The sequence below is a fragment of the Nesoenas mayeri genome, assembly GCF_963082525.1.
Source record: "Nesoenas mayeri genome assembly, chromosome: Z".
Classification (NCBI taxonomy): Eukaryota; Metazoa; Chordata; class Aves; order Columbiformes; family Columbidae; genus Nesoenas; species Nesoenas mayeri.
In genome coordinates, this window is record NC_137542.1 from 63,548,316 (window position 1) to 63,569,653 (window position 21,338).

The 21,338-nt window shown below is 37.1% G+C and overlaps 1 protein-coding gene across 1 annotated transcript in view; it reads left to right on the top strand.

Moving 5' to 3' along the window:
* Positions 1–21,338, top strand: part of ANKRD31 (ankyrin repeat domain 31) — a gene marked incomplete at both ends in the record, with an annotated part of 63,090 nt that overhangs the window by 19,048 nt on the left and 22,704 nt on the right. The window contains 9 exons of the mRNA XM_080362536.1: positions 1,153–1,376; positions 3,909–4,051; positions 6,454–6,598; positions 8,757–8,818; positions 11,109–11,649; positions 12,191–12,433; positions 17,537–17,728; positions 18,587–18,729; positions 20,979–21,138. Coding sequence (XP_080218662.1) covers positions 1,153–1,376; positions 3,909–4,051; positions 6,454–6,598; positions 8,757–8,818; positions 11,109–11,649; positions 12,191–12,433; positions 17,537–17,728; positions 18,587–18,729; positions 20,979–21,138 — 1,853 coding nt within the window. The remainder of the gene's footprint in view (positions 1–1,152; positions 1,377–3,908; positions 4,052–6,453; positions 6,599–8,756; positions 8,819–11,108; positions 11,650–12,190; positions 12,434–17,536; positions 17,729–18,586; positions 18,730–20,978; positions 21,139–21,338) is intronic.

Below are 21,338 nucleotides of genomic sequence, written 5' to 3' on the forward strand. Positions count from 1 at the left end.
AACCCATATATCTTCTATATATAGGTATCTATGTATAATCTACCTATATATAGGTTCTAAAAATCTACACAGAGTCAAAAACTTAAGGTTGGGAATTAGTCTGGGCTCACAGCATCTCACCATGCACAAAACAGCGGAGAGTTGTGAGTTTGAGCTTTAGGAGAACTATATCTATTTCTGGCACTCAGGTGGAGTTTTAGGGCCAGTGAGCTGCATCAGCTACAGCTTGTGGAGAAGAACAGTGTATATAGCCTGCAGTCCCCAGATTTTTCATTAGTAGATTGATGAATGGCCTAGGCCATGCAATGTGCTGTCTTGCAGGCAGTCCTGCTTTCCTTTCCTTCCTCCCTTCTCTCTTCTCTCCCTGTTTTTCAGAAGAGGCAGTAGCGAGAATGCTCTTCTCCACAATATGAAGGATGCTAGGTTGGTACTTCTGGTGAAGTACAGACAGCTCATCTATGTATTGGAAATTATTTCACCCAATCTGAAAACTGTAATGAGTGAAAAGAGGAGAAAGCATTTGTTTTGTAAAACAATAAACTATAAGTTAAAAAACAACGTGTTTTACATTTTATTTTTTATATTTAGGTCTCATATCCCCAAGCAGCTGTTCACCTTTCTCTCTTTGCACAAATGGCTGAGCTTGTTATGAAGTAACGGGGCAAAGTAGTCTCAGGAAGCTAATCTCAATCACTATCCTAGTGTAAATACTCCTTGCTCATGAAGCAGAGATTTTAAGACGTAAACGAATGCAAAAGAACTGCTGATAAATTTGACTTAAAAAAAAAAAGATAAATTGGTGAAAAACTGGCTAGCTGTTGAAATGCTCATCTTGTAATGAACTGTAACTTAGAATAGCAGTTTTATCATCCAGTAGGAAACAATGCACTTTGAAAAAATGTCATTAAAAAGGAAAGAGTCTAAGCTTAACATACTTTTACCAAACCATATTTCTGTTTATTCAGTTCCGTTGGAGGTTTGTTATGGAATTAACTATAGCATCTTTTATGGAGTGTTATTATTATTAAATTGGTAGTTCATTTTTTTGAAATATTTGTTTCTACTAGATTGAATGAATATATATATATTATTTTTTTTTTTCTCCAGAAAGCTTATTTACTAACTGTAAGCAAAGTGAAGCCAAAATTACAGAGGAAAGGTATTTTTCTGTTCAACTTATCTTTTACATTATTTTTCAGGACAGGAAGCCCTTGCTCGTACTATAAACCCTGGTAGCCCCATTTCAGCTTCAACAATGAGAAGGAGAAATACTTATGGTGAGACGTTACTGCACAGAGCTGTTGCTCATCAAGATATAGACCTTGTACGTAAGATAATAAAATCCCATGGAAGTGTGAATGTTCGGGATTATGCTGGTAAGTTGCAATAGTTTTAAAATACTATTTTCAAAACAAGTATCTACCTATAACTAATAAAAGTGCATATTATGAGTTCGTGCAGTGGACAAGGCTGTAGGTTTGTTACTAGTTGGTAAGTTATTAAATTTCTCTTGGCTTAACTTGATAATTGTTCATGAGAAAATATATAGACCTATGTATAACTATATTAAAACAGGAAATTTTGTGGAAAAAGTAAGCAGTTAAAAAATTACAAAGTGATGCAATTAAGTGTACTTAGCCTTAGTTCAAGAATCCTGTGTATGCTTATCACAAAACAGTCCCTTAATTAAATAATTAATGTACCATTTTTAAAATATTTTCTGGAATGTATCAATAAATGGGGTCAGCAGCAAATTTCAGATTTCTACAACATAATACTGGTGTTTTAGCAAACAAAATGACTTGGGATAAGTATTAAATTCTGCTAGAGGTAGATGAGAAGATATTTTCTTGGTAAGTTTCAAAGTCACCTGCCAACAACAGGGAAATATTGATAATGTGGGTTCAGCTGTAGCCTCTGTGTGCAAGTGAACTAAAGTGCACTGATGCCAGATGTTGGCATCAGAGCTGCTTCCTTTTTCTGCCTGTGCATCCTTTGCCAGGCCACTGTTTCTTCATCACTACTTTTTGGTGCAAAAGGAGCATAACTGTACAAAATGTGTTTTGGTTGAACTCCTAGAAGAGATGAGGGACTTGACCTGGCCCTGTTTCCTTCTTTTTTAGTGAAGGTGGTGCAGTCAGAAAGAAGTGTAGTTGCCAGACTTGTGCCACTTTGAAATGCACTTTGATCTCACCCTCTTTTGGAATCATTGTTCTGATTATTATATTCTGCCTCAGTACCTCTTTCTTTAAAGCCTTCTAACAGTGATTATCTATATTGCAGCATAGTATTTGTCCTTATTCCTGTGCTACAGTACTCTGCTTCAGTACCTTACTGAGTTCTTGTGTGTTTCTTTTTTTGTTTGTTTGGTTGGTTTTCCCCTTCCTTTTTGTTTCCTGGACGTCAGTATGTAGGATATAGACCATGATAGTGATAGCGTCAGTTTGAGTCTCTATTGATGGTGCCTTGAGGGAGCCGAAAAACGCTTGCAATGCAACTCATGTTTCTCCTTCGTCTTGAGCATGCATGGTGTCCTTGGAGAATCATGTTGCTAAACTCTAATGATCATCAGTTGAACGTGTTGCATGTTGGATATTGGAGGGGCAAATACCAGATAGAGGATACTCTTTTTCTGAGAGAGCAATAGGTACTTTCTACTTAGCGAACCTTTTTATCCTTCCCTTAACGGATTTCAAGCTTTTGCTCCAGGATATCAAGTTACTAGAGTTCCTAGTGAAATAGGCTCTATAAAATGTGAATGTTTTACAGATGATCCTGTCAAAAAATGTTTGTCTTGAAGCACTGTTGGCATTAGACAGTGTGGTCAAAACTTCGTTGAATTTCAAGCATTCAGGACCAAAGCCTAGTTGTACAAAATTTTTGGGCAGCCTGGTACAACACCTTGTGCCCATAATAGACCCAATTCTGTACAAATATACAATATTCTTGTTTGTGTGGTGTACAAGAGAGCCCAAAGAGTTTCTCTTTCCAATGAAATTAAGATAATTTTGCTTAATGGGCACAGAACAGTCTTAACAAGCCTAAGTCACTTATTAATTTGTGTATTTAGTATGTGAATGAGGCCTAGATAACCTCCTGATAATAGAAGACGGTTGAAGAGTAAGGCTGTCCATCAAATTGTTCTGGAGGGCATGCTGGTTTGAGAGGTGGAAGATAGGAAGTGGAAGATCCTCTGTCTTTTTCCCTTCCTTTTCTCACCTTAGAAAAAAACTGTTACACAATGAATGTTTAAGTAGCTGATACAAGGCTATGCATCAAAGGATTACATGCCATCTTTTATTTTTCCTCAACACCTCCTTCATGAGTAAATTGTTCTGTGGGTCATGAAGCTCATGTCTTGATTTAGTTCATATAGCTGGGAATGGATAGGGAATTTCAGTAAGGATTTTTCACTGATTTATTTGAAAACTCGAACCGTTATTGGATAGTCTTAAAAAACATTTTTGATTGGCAATAAAGACTCCAGGTTTTTATTTTATCTCTTCTTTCTTACCCTTCAGCATGGCTGTGTAAATAAAACAGTGCCATGAAAAATTATGTTGTTCTTAAAATAGCTTATGCATTTTATTCAGGGACAAATTACTAACATGTGGGTGTAATAATTTTTACTCCCTTCCTTCATAACACAACTATCAAATATAAAACTAATATTGTTACAGCAGCACCTGGTTCTTCAATATGTGCAAATTTTGACAAAAGAATGAGATCTCCTAATCCTTGTGACTTTTTGATAAACATTTCTTCATGCAACTAACTGTAAAAAGCATCAAGTTGTATCTTTTCAATATATCCGCTGAAATAGTTATAAAACAGACAACCTAAAACTGACCTAAATGTTAATAAATTATTTCATCCAAATGTGAAATACAGCATTTGCTTTTTCGTAGGCAGGACTGCACTGCATAGAGCAAGTATGAAAGGCTATTATGGGATAGCAAACGAGCTTTTGAAAGCAGGAGCTGATGTTAATTCTAGACAAAGTGAAAAAATAACACCATTGCAAGATGCAGTTAAAGAAGGCCATTATGAGGTATATTCCAAATTGAACAGAAATTATGGTTTAGAAATAGACATTATAGTTGTTGTGTCCTGAAGGTCACATAATATTTTTACATGTGGCTGGTCTTTTCAGATTGTGGGTGAATTTAGGAGCTTGCAAGTTGTTTCTGCCCAGTTTCTCTTCAGACCATTGCATACTTTGCAAGATTTGTCCAAAATTAGAAATCGTTTCTCTAACTGTTTAGGACAATGGCTGAAGTACCAAGGAATAGACTGCTACTGTTTAATACTTCGTGTTCAGTGATTTTATATCACCTTGCAGAATAATTTATGACCTGAACATTCTTCTGGAATTTTAATGACTTTTTTTTTTCCCCATGATTTTGTAAACATGCATGTATGGAATGCAGCCACAGCTATGCACAGGCACTTTCTATCTATTGACACATAGCATGGAGAGTTATGAAGACATGGCTTTATATTTTGCATGATCTTATTCAGTGACACTGAATAGTCAATGTGAATTAATTATAAGTTTTGTTGCCAAATACTTTGGTTTCATAAGCCTTTATCTGAATTGTGGGTCCTCTTTCAGTCTGTCAGTGCTTGCCTCTGCCTGTGTGTTTGTCCACGTTGCTAGGGTGGCCCAGTTTTCGGTAGGAATTCTGTGTGTCCCTTTTACCTTCCTGCAGTTTCTTTCTCTGTAAATGCATATATGCTGCCTAATGTATATTGATTTCCAATATTTTTGTTTATTTGTTTGTTTTTTGTGAGGTGTAATAAGTTTTGTCCCTAAACATTTGCTCTCTTTCTGTTTCACAACTGAGATAAGAGAATCTGTTTCTCCCCAAGTGTCCCTGGAGCGAAGAGGAAGGATGGACTTTAGGTTAATAATTTTCCCTGAAACTTGAGAGCCCCAAGCTTGGTTTTCAGTTTGTGGATCACAGACTCTTGCGGGTTCATGAAATATTTCTAAGTTCTGTGTCCAAGGCTATGTATGAAGGACTCTGCATCTTCTCAAGTAATATTTAGGGGTCAGCAACTTGGATGATATTGGAAGAACACTGATTTCAGCTAGGTCACCTGGAGCATACCCACATCACTCAACACAGAGCTGTGTTAGGAGTTATGTGAGGTGATATGGCCACAGGGAGTAGTACTACATGGTGGCACTGTATTTACTCAGTAGCAGTAAAATTGTCTGCAGTGGTCTGTCAGACTCAATTTCTGTTGCTTCTGACTAGCAGTAAAATAGTGATAGTGACTCAGTAATATCTATTTTGGTAAAATAGTATTTGGAGCTGTTTCTGTCAAAGCTACTTTCTCTGCATGAAGTTATTGTAGATTGGAAATACACTTTCGACTGCATTATCCCTTTCTGCACTTGCAGTATGACAAAATTTATTTCTTATTTCAGAAAAATGGTAAGTTTCTGAAAGACTTTCTAATAGTATAGCTAAAGGGGAAAGCATACAATTGTGATGTGTAGCTAAAGATTTCATTAAGGAACAAGAGTTCTCAACATTACTCATTGAAAAAATCAATAGAGTTGGGACCAACTTGTGAAGCCCGAGAGTTTTTTTGCTGTGAATTGAACCCTTTTTATTTGCTCTGTTGTCAGGAGAATGTACAAATTGAGAAAACTTCACTAGCAATTTTCTTGGTAGCAAACTGGTTACAAGTATGAGAGACTTTAAATGTGTGTGTGAAGGATGTGAGTCAAGCTCAGTCTGAAACGATAACACATGCTGAAGAGAGACAGGCAGAGTAAAACCACACTAATGCTGGAATAAGACTACAGGGTTATGCACAGAAAGGAAATCATCAGAGTGTAGATTTCCCGTGTCTTGAAAAAGTATTCTGCAAAGGTACATGGAACATTTTGCTGAAGTGTTAATTTATTGAATAACAACAGTCAGGCTCTATATATGTACCGAAGTCATGATGTGGGTAAGACCACCCAAGTGGGTTTCATCTGACGAGATGTATGTTGCACATCTGAAATAGCTGTCACAGTTTCACTTTGCAGTAACAGGAGTCACAATAGACACACCTAGAACACAATTTATTTTATGCTGGAGTAGGTATCTGAAATACCTACTGACTCCAATCATAAACTCAGTGGTTATTTTCTACCAATTAAGAGCCACGGGGTTATGAATCGTACCCTTTATTTTTGGAGACCTTGGCTTAATGACTTCAGGTTAATAATTAAAACAAATTTGTAAAAATGAAGAAGACTATAGGATAATGATGCATCTAGGGTAATGCTTGGGATATATTAACTAGAATATACCAGGATTATTTGTCATAGGCCTTAGGTTTGGTTTTAGTTGCTCATGTTGTTAAGTACAAGAGAGAGAAGCTTGCATAAGGAGGGAGTGTGGAAAACACTGCTGGAAAAGAAACAATCTGAAAAGTTTATTTTTCTAGGTGGCAGCATTATTACTTTGGTATGGAGCTGATCCCTTAATAAAAAATGAGATGGGAAGGTGTGCATTAGATGAAGCTCCTGACCAGTCTATGAGGAAACTGCTTGAAAGCTATGTACAAAAATCCAGAAGACATTCAGTATCAGGTAGGAGAGAATTGTTCTGACATACCATCACCACTACATGGAGAGATTCAGAACATCTGTTGCACTGTATTTCCTTAATCACTGCTAGTAATTTCACGGGCTTTACTGGCTGATGCCTGAGTACCAGTGAGCACTGCTTACTCAGCACAGTTGATTACACATGGTCAAAGTATAAAAGGTAATAATATCCAGCTTTTTCTTTTCTGCCTTTAAATTTGAAGCAAAAATGTGAAGAGCAATAGCTGTTGCTTAGTTAAGTGTACGATGGGGCATGGCTGAACTTGCTGATGGTTGAGGTATGGCTTAGAGCTAGAGATAAAATTTGGTTCTAAACTGACGTAGAGGCTGCATTTTGAAGCATCCATAAGATAACAAAATGGAGGATTTAGGATTAGATCTAGATCTTAGGGGTTGCCACGCCTTAACTGCTAGTGTTGGGTGTGGGAGTAGGATAATACTACTATAGGTAATAGATAGTGAGCTTGCAAGGATTCAGTGGGTGAACATTTTGGCTAAGGTGAGAGTTGGATCTTCTACAGTCTTAAGAACTAAGTTGAGAAAAGGGTTGAGAAGAGGCTGCTTGGTCAGGGGAAGGTACAAAGATGTGCCACAAAATAAGCCTTGATTAGAGTTAGAATTAGGACTGTTGGACACCAATGGGCCAGTGTGGGCTGTGACATGTTTAAGTCTGGAAGGAGTCTTCAGCCCTTAGACTATTAGTGTTATTGCTCTTCCATATGGGTGGTGATGAAGCCACAACACATAGTGCAGAGGCAACCAAAAGAGACTTCATGGCCTTGGGAAGGTTAGCAAGGGAATCTGGAGCACATGTAATTTTTCCCTCTCCCAGTTGTGAGCAGCGACACTGGAAGAAGAAGATGGGCTCAGCCTATTAATGCATGACTCCGTGGCTGATGTCACCACCACAATGTGGGTTTTTCGAAAATGGAATGGTCTGTATGACACCAGGTTTGCTGACATCGGATGGGGTTCACCTTTCTCAAAGGGGAAAGAGGGTCTTTGCTCACAAGCCAGTGGTGTGTGTTGACAGAATTTTAAACTAGCCTTGAAGGGTGAGGGGATAACATCAGGCTTGCCTGTGACAAGCAGTGAGATGACACACCAGGGTTAGAAGGACAGGGTATTAGTGAAGGCTAAAAATACGTTCAAAATAATGGTTTAGATTATGGTTTGGCTTAATCAGTGCTCAATAGCTGGGCCATTGGTCTTAATTTAAGACTAAGACTGGCAGGATTGAGTGGACTAACGGTGATCCTAAACCTAGGGTTAGCATCTGGCATGGCAGATTCCCAGAAGTGGTGGAGGAAGAGTTGCCATGCCTGTGAAATGCCTGTTAAATTTAAGGCTAGTTCCAGCATGAGTTGCTGGGTGAACCTTAGGGCTGGGGTTGGGCTTCATATTGCAGTACAAAGTAACACAGGATGATTAGCTAGATTTTTTTCAATGTGATGTGGCTAGTCTAGGTTTAAGAACATGTTGGCCAGAAGTAAATAGAGTTTGCATGGATTAAGTAAGTATATTGGTGTCTAGGGTAAGCTCTTGGTAGCTGCTACAGTCTTTTTATGCCATTTCGTCAGCACAGCTGGAGCACTAAGCCATCAGCAAGGCACTGAATTGGTATTGGGGAATGTTCCTGCCTATTTTTACACCAACTACTTGTCTTTAGCTACTCCATTATTTTCCCTGCCCAAATATGCTATACAGGGAAACATGAAAGCTAGGCTATCATTCCACCATCACTGGCTTCAGAAAAGCCTCTTGGGGATCAGGAAAGCCTATTAGAAGATAAGGAAATGCAGTAGCTCCTCTAAGTTTCAAAAGAATTGCTCAGGTCAGTAATCTTCAAAAAAATTTGGGAGCACAATGTCATACTTTACTGTCATCTGTCCTGATTTGTACAAGATGCCATTTGCAACAAAGATCGGACTCCGAGATTTTAATATATATTGCATATATTGATATGTTTTAGATTCTAATAAAAACCTTATGGCTTGATAATTTTTCTGGATAGCTAAATGTGATAAGTATGGTTACACACAAGAGTATGGTTACACACAAGAGTATGGTCACAAGATGGTATATATGTAAAGAATTATGGTCTCTTTCAATTCTCGTTTCTTTCTGTCTTTCATTTCAGGTAGAGGTGACTCAAGAAGTAAGTTGAATACTCAAAGTGCAGAGGATACAGACCTGCACCAGGTACATCATTACAAAGAATCTTGATGTTTATTTGATGCTAAACTATTAAGGGCTTAGTAACAGTCTTCACTAAACTAAAGCAGATGTCTGTTTCTGACATGTTTCAAAATCAAAACATAAGGTACAAAATGCTTCATACCCATTAGGGACTTAAACAGAGTAATATTCAATGTCATGCTAATTCTTTGGTGAGCAGTTGCTGATCCTTATTGGTACTGGAATAAGCTGCAGTGTCATGAAGATGCAAGACAGAGGCAATTGGCTGCCTTTCAGGGACAGTGGTTCTTGCTGAGTTTTTGCAAGTGATGCAGACGTAATTTACAATAAGCACAGTATATCAGTGCTTCCTTGTACTTGCAGAAACCTGACTGAAACTGTGAAATGTTGCCTGACTTGTAGCAGTAGGATAACTGTTTCTTGTCTCGGTGTAGCAGGTTGTTTTGCGGTTGCATAGTAAAGGGTTAGGGAGCCACTGTCTTGCTTGTTCTTGGTTATACAATCATGCCCTGAGACTTCTGTAAGATGCGGGAGGAGCTTGTGCCTTGCAGGAAGACAGGACACCATGATCAGCCACTTGGGTCTTAATTTGTGTATAGCACTACAGCGTTTGATACTAAAAGCTGTATTTTCCCCCTCATGTTTTCTCCTCTTTGAATACTTATAACTGGTAATTATAATACAGTCTGCACATACACTTTTTTCTTGCTTCCTAAATTCATGTGGTTATGATATTTGTCCTTGTTACTAACAGTGGTGCAGTCTCCTGTGTCCTTAGAAATGTTATGCTGTAACAGCATGCATGATGTATAGTCTTAGATTGCACTTTAAAACATTAGTCCATTGTTGAAGGGTATTCTCCAAGTACAAGGTGTTGTAAATATGTAATTGGGAACACCTGTTACTGTGGCTGTGTAACTGATGATTTCATTAGTTGTGTGAGTTGTTGCAATGTTTGTGTTCTGGTTCTGTCTCCAAATACAGAGTAATCGACAGGATAATTCTAGTTAGTCATTGGCCTTTGGAGTAGTTTTGTTGTGAGATTGCCATGAGTTAGTTCTGCGTGGTTTTACTATGTTATTTCCCTTTCTTTCTAACTTCGTAGAGTCATTGCAGACAGGTTTGCCGGAAATGTGAAACTGTAGCTTTGGTATATGACCACAGAAGCAATATAGTTTCAATTCTTTAGAGGCAGAGCTTGAAACCAGGTCAGTTTTCAGAAAGAAATAAAAGTGTAAAGCACTTCAGTAATATTTGTGGTTGGATTTCACCCATTAATTTTTACACTTTCATAAAGATATTTCTTAGTTCCTGAATTTCTTTGTCCTGCTGTTTTAAGAAGCTTCACAGGCAGAGGAAATCAGCACAGTTTTAGTATATAGTATAGCAATTTATCAGAAAATGAAATTAAGTATATGGCATGTTTTGTAGATAGAATTAACTGTGGATGGCACAGTTCAATATGATAATACTAAAGCATCAAAATAAGTCTTGCTAAAAAGCAGAAAACCAAATTTGGTGAAATATACAAAAAATAAAGTTCTTCAGGATTCCGAAGGTAGAAAAACAAATTTCAAAACAAAGTTCAAAAAAAAAAAAGACAAATAGATCTGCTAGTCTCATAGTAGAGGCTACAACCAAGAGTAAAACTATTCAGAAGTAATGTTTCATGTTAGATGCAACTGTGTATTTAGATCTGCTTATAAACCGATGAACAATTAAATTACAGAAAACGTGTTTTCCTGATGCTGGACCTAGTGAAATGTGCCACACTGTTGCTGTTTCTCATGATGGTTACACTCCAGTTAATGCTGTAGGTAAAGCTGAGCTAAGTCAAACAGGATTGCAACAGGAACATGAATTCAGTAGTTGCAGTAGTGAAAATCCATTTACAGAAGAAAAGGGCAGAACTGGTTACTGTTGTAACAGGGGAGAGGATCCCTGGTTTGCGTTGCCCCGCATCAGTGGTTTCTAGAGAAAAAGGGGCTGCCCAAAGTAGTCAGACTACTGATTTAAGAGAACTTGATTCTCAGTCAATACTTAGGTGCTTTGCCTTCCTCTCATGATGTATCTGTTTTAAAGTTGTGACAAGAAGTCAGGAGGTATGACAGTGATCAACATAGTCTCTGGCAGAGTAACAGTAGCAGTTTGAGTGACAGGAATCTAAATACTGATACAAGAACACCTTCAGAAACAATTATTTCTTTGAAAAACTTGACAAATCAAGTTAAATCTGATGTTAATGGAAACAAATTTAATGGATCTGAGACTCCCTTTGCATTTGTTCAAACAGAATTCCTTACAGACAGATTATTCAGAACCAGTGTGTACAAATCTTGTGGATTCAGACCACACGGATTTACAACAACAGACTACTGTAAATGAGGTGCAGAGCATTTATACTAACTTATCTGAAGATGGAACCAGCTGCATTGAACAGAGACCTCAAGCAAATGCAGAGACACTGTTAGCACGTGAGCTTTTAGCAGCTACTAATGGAGAAAATGTTTCTGGAAGTCATTGTAATTCTACTACTGGTGTACTAAGCACCATTGAACAAAAGGCTCCACAACCAGAGAAAGGAGGGAGGATCCTGCTTAATGCAGAAGAAAGTGTTACAGGATGTCACATGGAAACTGAAAATGCGACTAGTTTAGAGACTGAGTCTATAGCTTTCCAACTCCATGAGAAGGACACACTTCAAATTAGACAAGAGGATTTCCAGGAGACTGACTCAACGTCAGTTTTACCTTTTGGTGTTAATGCAAATGACAAGTCTCCTTATTCATTTCAGATTGTGGAAAATATGCAGAAAGAAACCTCCCAGAAAACAGGTGCTGTGTTTTGTTTGAAAATAAGCATTTTATGAGTTGGTTGTAAGTGGTCTGTGTATTTTATTAAAAAAAGAAATGCACAGCTGTTGGTCTCCAGAGAATGTATTTTGCCATAAATAAATAGCAGACACGTGGAATGTGTTGTGGCATAGTCCAGTGTGTCAGATTAACTAGTTAGTAATTTTTGCTTTGTGTTTTTGGGGGCTGTTTTATATCCAAGTCCCCATTGTATTTACCAAAATGTGTCGTTACAATAATGAGAATGAAATTCTGAAGTATGTTATTTTTTTTTAATACCTAAGAATCAATATAGGTCATATTTTCACAAAACAATGTTTGCGTGGTTTTGGATTCTCAGTACATTAACATATGGTGAATAGTGGATAAAAGATTTATTTTCAAAAATCGAGTGAGTTACTGCAGGCATTTTTAAGCTAGGCTAGTTGGTAATTTTGGCATTCATTTTTATATTAATTATAATTTCTGAAATTACTGAGCATTATGCCATTGATACTCTTAAGTTCTTTTGTTAAACCAACAGATAGAGTGTTAGCTGGAGTGAGTGGAACAGACGGCACTGAAGAAACCAGAGAAGGAAATGCAAAGACCAGCATGCTTGCAGAGTTTACTGAAACAGAGGTGGTCCAAACTAAAAGAGTAAGATTACCCTCTCAGGAGACAAGCCAAAAGGCAGCCTCATTTTCCAGTAGCAGCAAAAACAAGATTTCATCTAATCAATCACAATTCAGTCAAGCATCAGAACAGCAAACATCCAAGAAATCAGGTGAAAAGTTAATATTTTATAAAAACATTGGAGTTTTGTTCTGGTTTGGGTTTTTTTCCAGACATATATGAAGAAGACACAAGGGAAGGTTTGGAAAAATATGCATAGTATGTTGAGCAAATACTCTAGTGAGTTCCAAATACTTGAAATATTTCCAGAACTTCTGTTTTATAGAACACACATACTTACTCCATTTTATTTATGCTACATTCTTTAGTCTTTCAGCATTGTGGTTGAGAGGATGCAGGATTATAACCAAGAGCTTAAAATAACATTAAATTTAACTATTAAATTTAACATTAAAGTTAACTATGTTGCATAAATGATATTTCATAATAACACTAAATTGGTCCTCTGTTAACTATTTTACATATCACAGATCAAAGAAAACATATCTTTCCATATATTTGGCACACATATATACATTTATATTTTATAGACTGTATCCTCATCAGGCACAAATCAGCATAGGCTCTGATTATAGGAGGATAGGGACCTAGCGTCCTCTGCTAGGTATATTCTCTTCTGCCTCCACGTACAGCTTTCCTTTTAGCAATTTCATCCCATGTCTAAGAGTTGCATTTATCTTGTAGCCTTACTGTCACAGCAGAGCCCTGGTCCAACTGATTACTCATCATCACCCCCAACTATTTTTCACTTAATGCTTTTTTAGTAAAGCTGGCAGTCATCTCATGTACTTTGGTTCTTTCTGGAACCAGAGGACCATAGCACTCCACTTACTAAAATCAAAACCTGTAGTTCAGATAGGACCCCTTCTCTCTTAAAACTTTAAAATGTAATTTATCTGGACAACTAATTGAAAAATGTTTATCCTCATTTCATTTTGCATTCTGCTTGTGTTGAAAAGAACTGTGTCATTAGAGGTAGCTTTGCCTTGTTACAGAATAGAGTATTTGTCTTTTCTGATTGTCTTAGACAATTCTGTCATTTCTCTCTAGACATTAAGAGTTTGGGAATATTTTTTTCTGGTTTTGACAGATTTTAAAATAATGCCACCATAGGACCTCAGTTGTCTGTGACTATCTCCTAGTATTCTTTTGTTTTCCACAGCAGTTTTCTACAACTCCTTATTTGTATTTGCTGCCATTCACATCCCATTCTTTCATTTCTCATTTACTGTTGCTCTCTAATTCCCAAGACAGGTTAGTTTTTGAATCCATGCAGCTTTTTGTCTTGAGTGTGGGATATATTGTGAAATACCTCCTAGGTATTATTAATGTTTTTCTGCTGACATTTCTTCTTCAAACTGTTTAGTTGTAATTGTTTCCAGCTCTGTGAAACTTTGCCATTCAAATAACTACTGTGTCAGTGTAAATGCACATATAAATATGTATATATGTATATATATACATATTATATACAATATATACAATATATATATATATGTATATAAATACATAGGAAAAGGTGGTTTATGTCTATGTAGGTTTATAGAAGTATGTGTGAATGCATGTGTATTTGTTTGTGGATATAGTATTTGATTTATTTTTTCCAAGTGTATGCAGAAAAAAATGTAGTTTCCTCCTTGTACTGCAGCTGTGTGTTGCTGGGGTCGACTGGTCAAACTTTGGTTGCCTTTGAGTGGCATGTAAATGAATTCTAGCATTAAGTATATTGTATATATTTTGAAAATCAATAGGATTCATGCCCTGCATCCATTAAATGCTTTTAAAACCTTTGTACATAACAGCATGTGTACTTAAAATAGCATGTATAACAAATACATATGCCCACCCAATCACACACACATATGATATGGACAAATGCATTAGCATGCATACTGTCAGCATACTCATTTGTTTATCTCTTTTTGTTGTTTGCGTAGTACCCTCCTGCTCCTTGGCGACTTGGTCTATATGCTGACTAGTATTATAAGTTGCATCAAGGACTCATCAGCCAAAATATGCAGTGCTCTGTAACACGTGCCAAAAAACATCCAAGAAACTGTGTGAAGTTTCTGCTGATTCTTTTCTCTTTGATTGTCACAGTCTTCTGTTCCTCTTCTGCCTTCATCTGTACAGAAAACTGTTTCTTCTTCCTGTCTCGGGTGGTTGCTAGTTTTCAACCCATCTTAAGATGCTGCATTTTGAGTTTCTGGACTCCAAATTCATGTTTTCTTTTAGATGTTGAAGAGAAAAAGAAAGGAATAGGTGCTCTTTGTTACTTACTACTCTCTACTATTTGGCAATGCCAGTACTTAGCTTTCCTGTCTCCAAATTGGTTTCTTCTGATGTAGAAATGCCTTTTTACTTCATTCTTGAAAAACCCTTGACATATCTGATATATGTCGTCATCTATTATTGGGAGAATAAACATTGAACATAGAAATTATTCCTTTCCCTACAGTTGTTTTTTTCTGTATCTCTTATATGCCTGCTTAGTCTTTGTAAGAAGGCCTGTGTGCATTAATACTTTTTTGTTTTGTTTTGTTTATATTTTTTGCCCCCTATACATACAGTTGTGATTTAAAAAAAACTTTATTCCATACATATGTCTTACATTTTGGTCTCCTCTGGAATAGCATGTCACAGATTACTTTATCTCCCTAAAGAGATTATTCAAGTAGTACTTTATTCAGCTAAAATTTAGTTATTTCCATTGTCCCAAGAGAATGTTTTTGTTTGAGAGGTGATGTGAGAAAGTATAGCCCTTTATACAGCTGGAGGCATTAATAGGTTTGGAGATTGGAGCAGTGACATTCAGATTGCAGCAGAAAAATAGTGTAAGATCAGATATGTTTTCTGACTTGCAGGGTTTTCAGAATTTTTGCTGTTTCCTGCCTTTTCTTCATTAACCAGCTTTTATATCTCATCTGATTGTTCCTGTGTCCCAGTGGTATTCCTTATATTATTCTGTTCTTGAATAAAAATATTTTCTTGTTCAATGAGGCAGTGTCACTTCCATCTACGGTCACTCACTTGCTAGGCTCTCAACATTCCTATTCTGATTATACAGAAGGGAGGTACAAACAGCTTGCTTCTGTTCTTTTAATCTGTGGAAATAATTACTTATAGACCATTTTTGAAGTATTCCAATGTCTTCTTGAAGGAGGATGTCCTTGAAGTTATTGAGGCATGTCAGCCTAATATAGTCTGATTGCTGGTTACTGTAATCTCTCCATTTTATCTTCATATGTGTACTGACTGACTGGACTTAGTATTTGTCAAGTCGCTGATCTTTCCTGCTCATGACCCACCTGGCAATTCATTCCATGGAGAACCAGTATTTAGTGATTCATATACTAATGTCCCATTAGGCTTTTGCAAATGTTTCCTAACAACCATGAATAAAACTGTTGTGCATGACAACTTAGCTGGAAAACTTGGCTGCAAATGAAGAGAAATAATTGTAAATATTGCTAAGGTTCATTAGCTTAATGGGCTGTTGTGCACCTTTTTATTCCTCCTGTGTCTCTAGAGAGTCCCTAGGACATTCTTCCATGAATCAAAGGGGAAGAAATGGAAGAACCAGAAAGCAGATGATTGCTTTGAGAGTTCAGACCCAGAAGCTTTTAGGCAAAACATAGTACATTAGTTTACAGAAAAGCACACCTCAGATTAGAGGGTTATTTTAATAACCTGCCTCCCTCTGTGTGCACTAGAACCTCAGTTTTCATTTAAAAAAGAAAACTCATTAAGCCTTCTGTTTGCAAGTGGGGTATGGGCCAAGGACCCTCCCGTGCAAAGAAAGCCACTTGAATGCTTTCTTGCAGATGAGAGTAGCTTCCAATGAGCTCCACGCTGCCACAGTCTGGCTGCAGCATTGCCTGAACAAGCTAGTTTATAGTTAGCATGGATATATCCTCACTATATGTCCATCTTTAATAGAGTTGCACTATGTCCTTCGTGTTGTTCCAAACAGTCTTGAATGACAGGGTCAGTAGTTTACCTTAAGGGAAACCTTAGAAAAGCAGATTTTCTAGAAGGTAGGAGAAGCCTGAAGAAAGACAGCTGTCAAATCGTGGGCGATGTTTGAAGCAATGGATACTGATAACTGAAAATTATTTGAGAAGACAGCTTGTCTGATGAGAAGAGGAAATGCTTGGGATGCAGAAACTAATTGTTCATAGGAATAATTAAGAAGCACACGGATAGGAGTTGCAAAATGCTTATTTAAAACATTACACTTCCTTTTTTTGGTTGAATTACGGATTTTCAAGAAATCAGAGAGAGAACACAGTGAACCTCTAAAAAATTTGATAACACAACATAATAACAGCAGGAACAAGAGTTTAGAAAAGCTGTCATGCATAGTAGAGCTTTTAAAGATTTATGAACCCTGTCTTTTTGGTAGCAGTCTGGGAAGATGGGATTGTCTTTACTCTATATACAGAATCAGTACTTTTTTAATCTGCTTTTTCTTTGTATCTCTTAACAATTTGATATGTCTATTACTTGAAGTGTTAGAATTAGGACCTGTCTGATAATCACATCATAAAATTTAAAGTGGATGTTGTTTACTTTGTGAACCAATAAAAGGTTTAAATCAAGTTCATATTTACAGTGATGGGTCCAATCTTGCACAAGTTTAATTAAAAGCCAGCTCATCTATGTCACAAGACATTAATCAAAGATTTGCAGTTAATCCATAGGACTTTTTCACATCAAAGCTGTAGAAATACCTTATGCAGAAACCTATCTGTTCCCTGATACAGAGTTAGGAACGGAACAGAGGTGGTCAAGTCTTGCCTATTATATAGTTTCTTAAATACCTTTATGTGTGTGCTTTATATATTTAGCAGGCATGCATGGCAACTTGAAAGCAGTCCATGGAGAAATACAACATACCTCTATACGGTATAAAATGTCAACCTTGTTACCTTTTTGTTGATCCCTAATTCATTGTACCCTTGTTAAGTCATCTAGATTTGAACTGTAAATTCTTTTGCATGGGGTATGCCTGTGATCTGAGCTGTTAGGCAGTACCTTTTAACCTTTTGATGTAGTCAGGTAATGTTATTGAATAATCAAGGCAACAGTGTTGTAGACTTCTACATTAATTCAAGTGGGTTATGAAGCTTAATTCTTTCTTTATAATGAAACATTTTTTGTGGTGTCTAATGAACACCCAATATGTGTTTAGAATCCTCCCTGTCTACCAGAAAAGCTGTAATTTTGCATGGCACCTGTAATACAAGAGCTGGAGGAAAGACCAAGCACAGGAAAAATGAAAAAGGAGAAAATCAGCTGCATATTGCTGCCAAGAATGGAGATTTGTCTTTGGTGAAAACTCTGATATCATCTGGAATTTGTGTCAATGAACAGGACTATGCAGGTTGGAAAATTCCTCTCTTATGGGCTTGTTTTATGATACAATTTTATATAGTTTACAGTATTTACAGTGTTATATAATTTGTGTAATTTAAATATAATTATGGAATCCTGAGTTATGACGTAATTGTGAGGAGGAAAGGAAGTCATGCAACAAGTGCAAGCACAATCAGTGAATCCCTGGATTTTGTGTCTCAGCATGGAGGTAATGCAGCCTTTTTCTCAGCAGGAGCATTAATCGGGTTTTGCTCCTTTGTTGAGGAGCACTTTTTTGGAAATATGTATGGAAAGCAGACTTGAAAGTTCTGCAGAAAAGCTAATGTTTATGCACATGAATATGTATACATGTGAAGCACATCCACACAAATTTTATTTCCTTAGAAAATGACAACAAAAATCTGATTAGAAGATTTTGTTTTTCTTTTTTCTTCCCGAATGTATAACACATTTCTTGTTTTATAGTCTCAGAATGGATGGTATTCTACTCTGGGTGTCTGGCAGACTTGATACTATAAAATACCATTGGGATTACAAATGAGAATATTAGTATTATGCTTCTGAGTTTTTAGAGTCTTGCTACTCAATTGTTTTGTTTCTTTTATTGTTTTTAGTAGGGTAATAGAAAAGTAAACAGGATTTTTCTGCTTAGTATTGGATAATTTTTTCTCTAAACTGAATTACACAGGAAATTTGATTTACTTTGGCATTTCAAGATGATTATTTGTATGAGGTTTATCTTAAAGAGAGTAGTCCATTGCTCACAGTACAGCAAATGCAGCAAAATATATACTCACTAATTAGTGATCTGTGAGAATCTTTCCAAATCAGATACATGCATTATGTGTCATCTTGCTTTTATTAGGTTGGACACCAATTCATGAAGCTTCCAGTAGAGGATTTACTGAAGTGATCTTAGAATTACTCAAAGCTGGTGCTAATGTTAACAGCAGAAGTCTGGATGGTATTTTGCCAATACATGATGCTGTTCATGGCAACTATTTGGAGGTACATTTTTCTTTTACATTAGATTTCCGGAGCCTGATTTACAGCAGTGGGTCAGCAAAGCAAAATCCTGGTTTAAATAAGGAAAGTCAAATTTACTAATACAATTTTAGTGTAGATTTTCATTTAGGAAATAAACCAATATTCTTGAAATTTAACAAAATTATAGAACGAAACATTTTTCAATAGTGACAGTTGAAATTGTGCAGTGAGTTGACTTTTTGAGTCCAGCAGACAAATCAGAAAAAATTAGAAGGTCCCCATATTTCTCTCCCATGTGTTGGGCTTTTAAAAAATAGTACTGAAATCGAGCATTCTTGATTTGATCATCTAGTTCCAACCACCCTGCCATGAGCAGGGACAGCTTTCACTAGATCAGCTTTCCCAAGCCCCCATCCAACCTGACTTTGAACACTTCAGGGATGGGACATCTACAGCTTCTGTGGGCAACCTGTTCCAGTGTCTCATCACCCTCGTTGCAAAAATTTTTTGTAAGAAAAAAAAAACAAACAACTAGGCCTGCTGTTCAAAAATCAGCCATTGTTTTCATTAACCAGTCCCTTCCCATCCAAACCATTCTGTGGTACTGTAGATCAGAATAGACTGTTTCAGTGGGAAAGAACCTACAATGATGATCTAGTCCGACTGCCCAGCCACCTCAGGGCTGACCAAAAGTTAGCATGTGTTATTATGGGCACTGTCCAAATGCCTCTTAAACACTGACAGTCCTGCAACATCGACCACCTCTCTAGGAAGTCTGTTGTTTGAACACCCTCGTAGTAAAGTCCAATCTAAACCTCCCCTGGCACAGCTTTAAACCATTCCCACGTGTTCTGTTACTGAATCCCTATGACAAGAGATCAGCATATCTCAATTTCTCCTCTTCAGGAAGCTACAGACAGCGACATGGTTGCTCCTCAGCCTCCTTATCTCCGCACTAGGCAAGACCAAAGTCCTTCCTTAGCTGCTTCTTACAGGACAAGCCTTCCAGCCCTTTCACCAGCTTTGTTGCCCTCCTCCGGCTGCATTTAAGGGCTTCCACATCCTTCCTGAATTGTGGGGCCCAGAACTGCACACAAATAAACAAATTGTTGTTTTGACACAATGAGTTCCAGGGAACTAAGTGTAAAAAGCTTATGCCGGGTTGAGCCAAGCATACCACTTCTATTCCTGTCAGAAGAGTTGATAATTCATGCCATTTGTCTTTTCTGCAAGGAAAGATAAAATGAAGGGGATGATTTCTGAGTCATCATGCCAAACTATCAGCAGGGTTCTTGAAAATATATAAGCAATTATTCAGTATTGTGGGGGAAAACCGATGGGAAGGATTCTGAACTTAAAGAGAATATTGTCTTTCTGATAACTTTGTGATAGTTAGCAGCCCTCTGAATGTAAGAAAGAAGAAGAAATGCTAAAGATGAGAAATTATATGTATGCAAATTCTTTACCATCCAAGCTCTGATGTCATCAGCACTTCCACATAATCCGAATTATGGCAGGAAGATGTGCCAGGGGAGGTTCAGGTTGGACATTAGGAAGAGGTTCTTCCCCGAGAGGGTGCTGGAGCACTGGAACAGGCTCCCCAGGGAGGTGTCACAGCCCCAAGCCTGACAGTGTTCAAGAAGGGACTGGACAACACCCTCAGACACACAGTGTGAACTGTGGGGTTGTCATATGCAGGGACAGGAATTGGACTCGATGATCCTTGTGGGTCACTTCCAACTCAGGACATTCTGTGATTCCTAGCATTCTATGAATTATAGGGATAGATGGTTCCACTGATGCCACTCATCTCATTTCCACATTTTACAATTAAGCAGACTTGCAATTGATTTGGAATTTGAAAAAAAATCATCAGAACATGGAACCAAAAAAACAAAAACCACTATTAAATGCTTAAAAAGAATCCACTTCTCTGCACTTTTTTCTTAATACAATTGACCGGTTCAATTTAATTTAGATATATGAAGTTTTGTAGTTGGTCTCTGTGACCATACTATGAAGATAGTAGGTTTAATGACAAGTTATTAATGATTTGTTTATTTTAATGGAAAAATTAGAAGTGTAAGATACAAGTCTGTATTGATAACAGCCAGTTAAGCTTGTATGTTTAGTTGGAACTGCAAGTGTAAGAGGTTTTAGAGTATCTTATTTGTACCTTTATTATTTGGGATTTATGATAGATGCAACACACGTAATTGTATTATAAGTCCATGACAAGAATTATCACTAATAATAATAATATATAATAGGCAGCCAGGATTCTACTAGAGCATGGAGCAAATCCATGTGAGAGGGATGTTTCAGGGGAAAGTGCCTTGGATAAAGCTTGTGATGATGAAATGAAAGAACTGCTGAAGTCTTATGGTGCTATGGACTCTGTACTTTCTCTTGAGACTACTGAAGTTACAGGTATGTTGGTTTCATAATGTAAATCATAGGATTATCCAGTAGTCCTAAAGAAAAAACTGCATATTGGAATGTTCCTGATTTATGGAGCTGAATATTGCCTGGCACTGATATTTTTAACTCTGTTAACTACTGAATTCTATTTATGTATTTATTTATTTTCAGAAAATAGTATAGATAAGGGCTTTTTTTTTTTCTTCCTA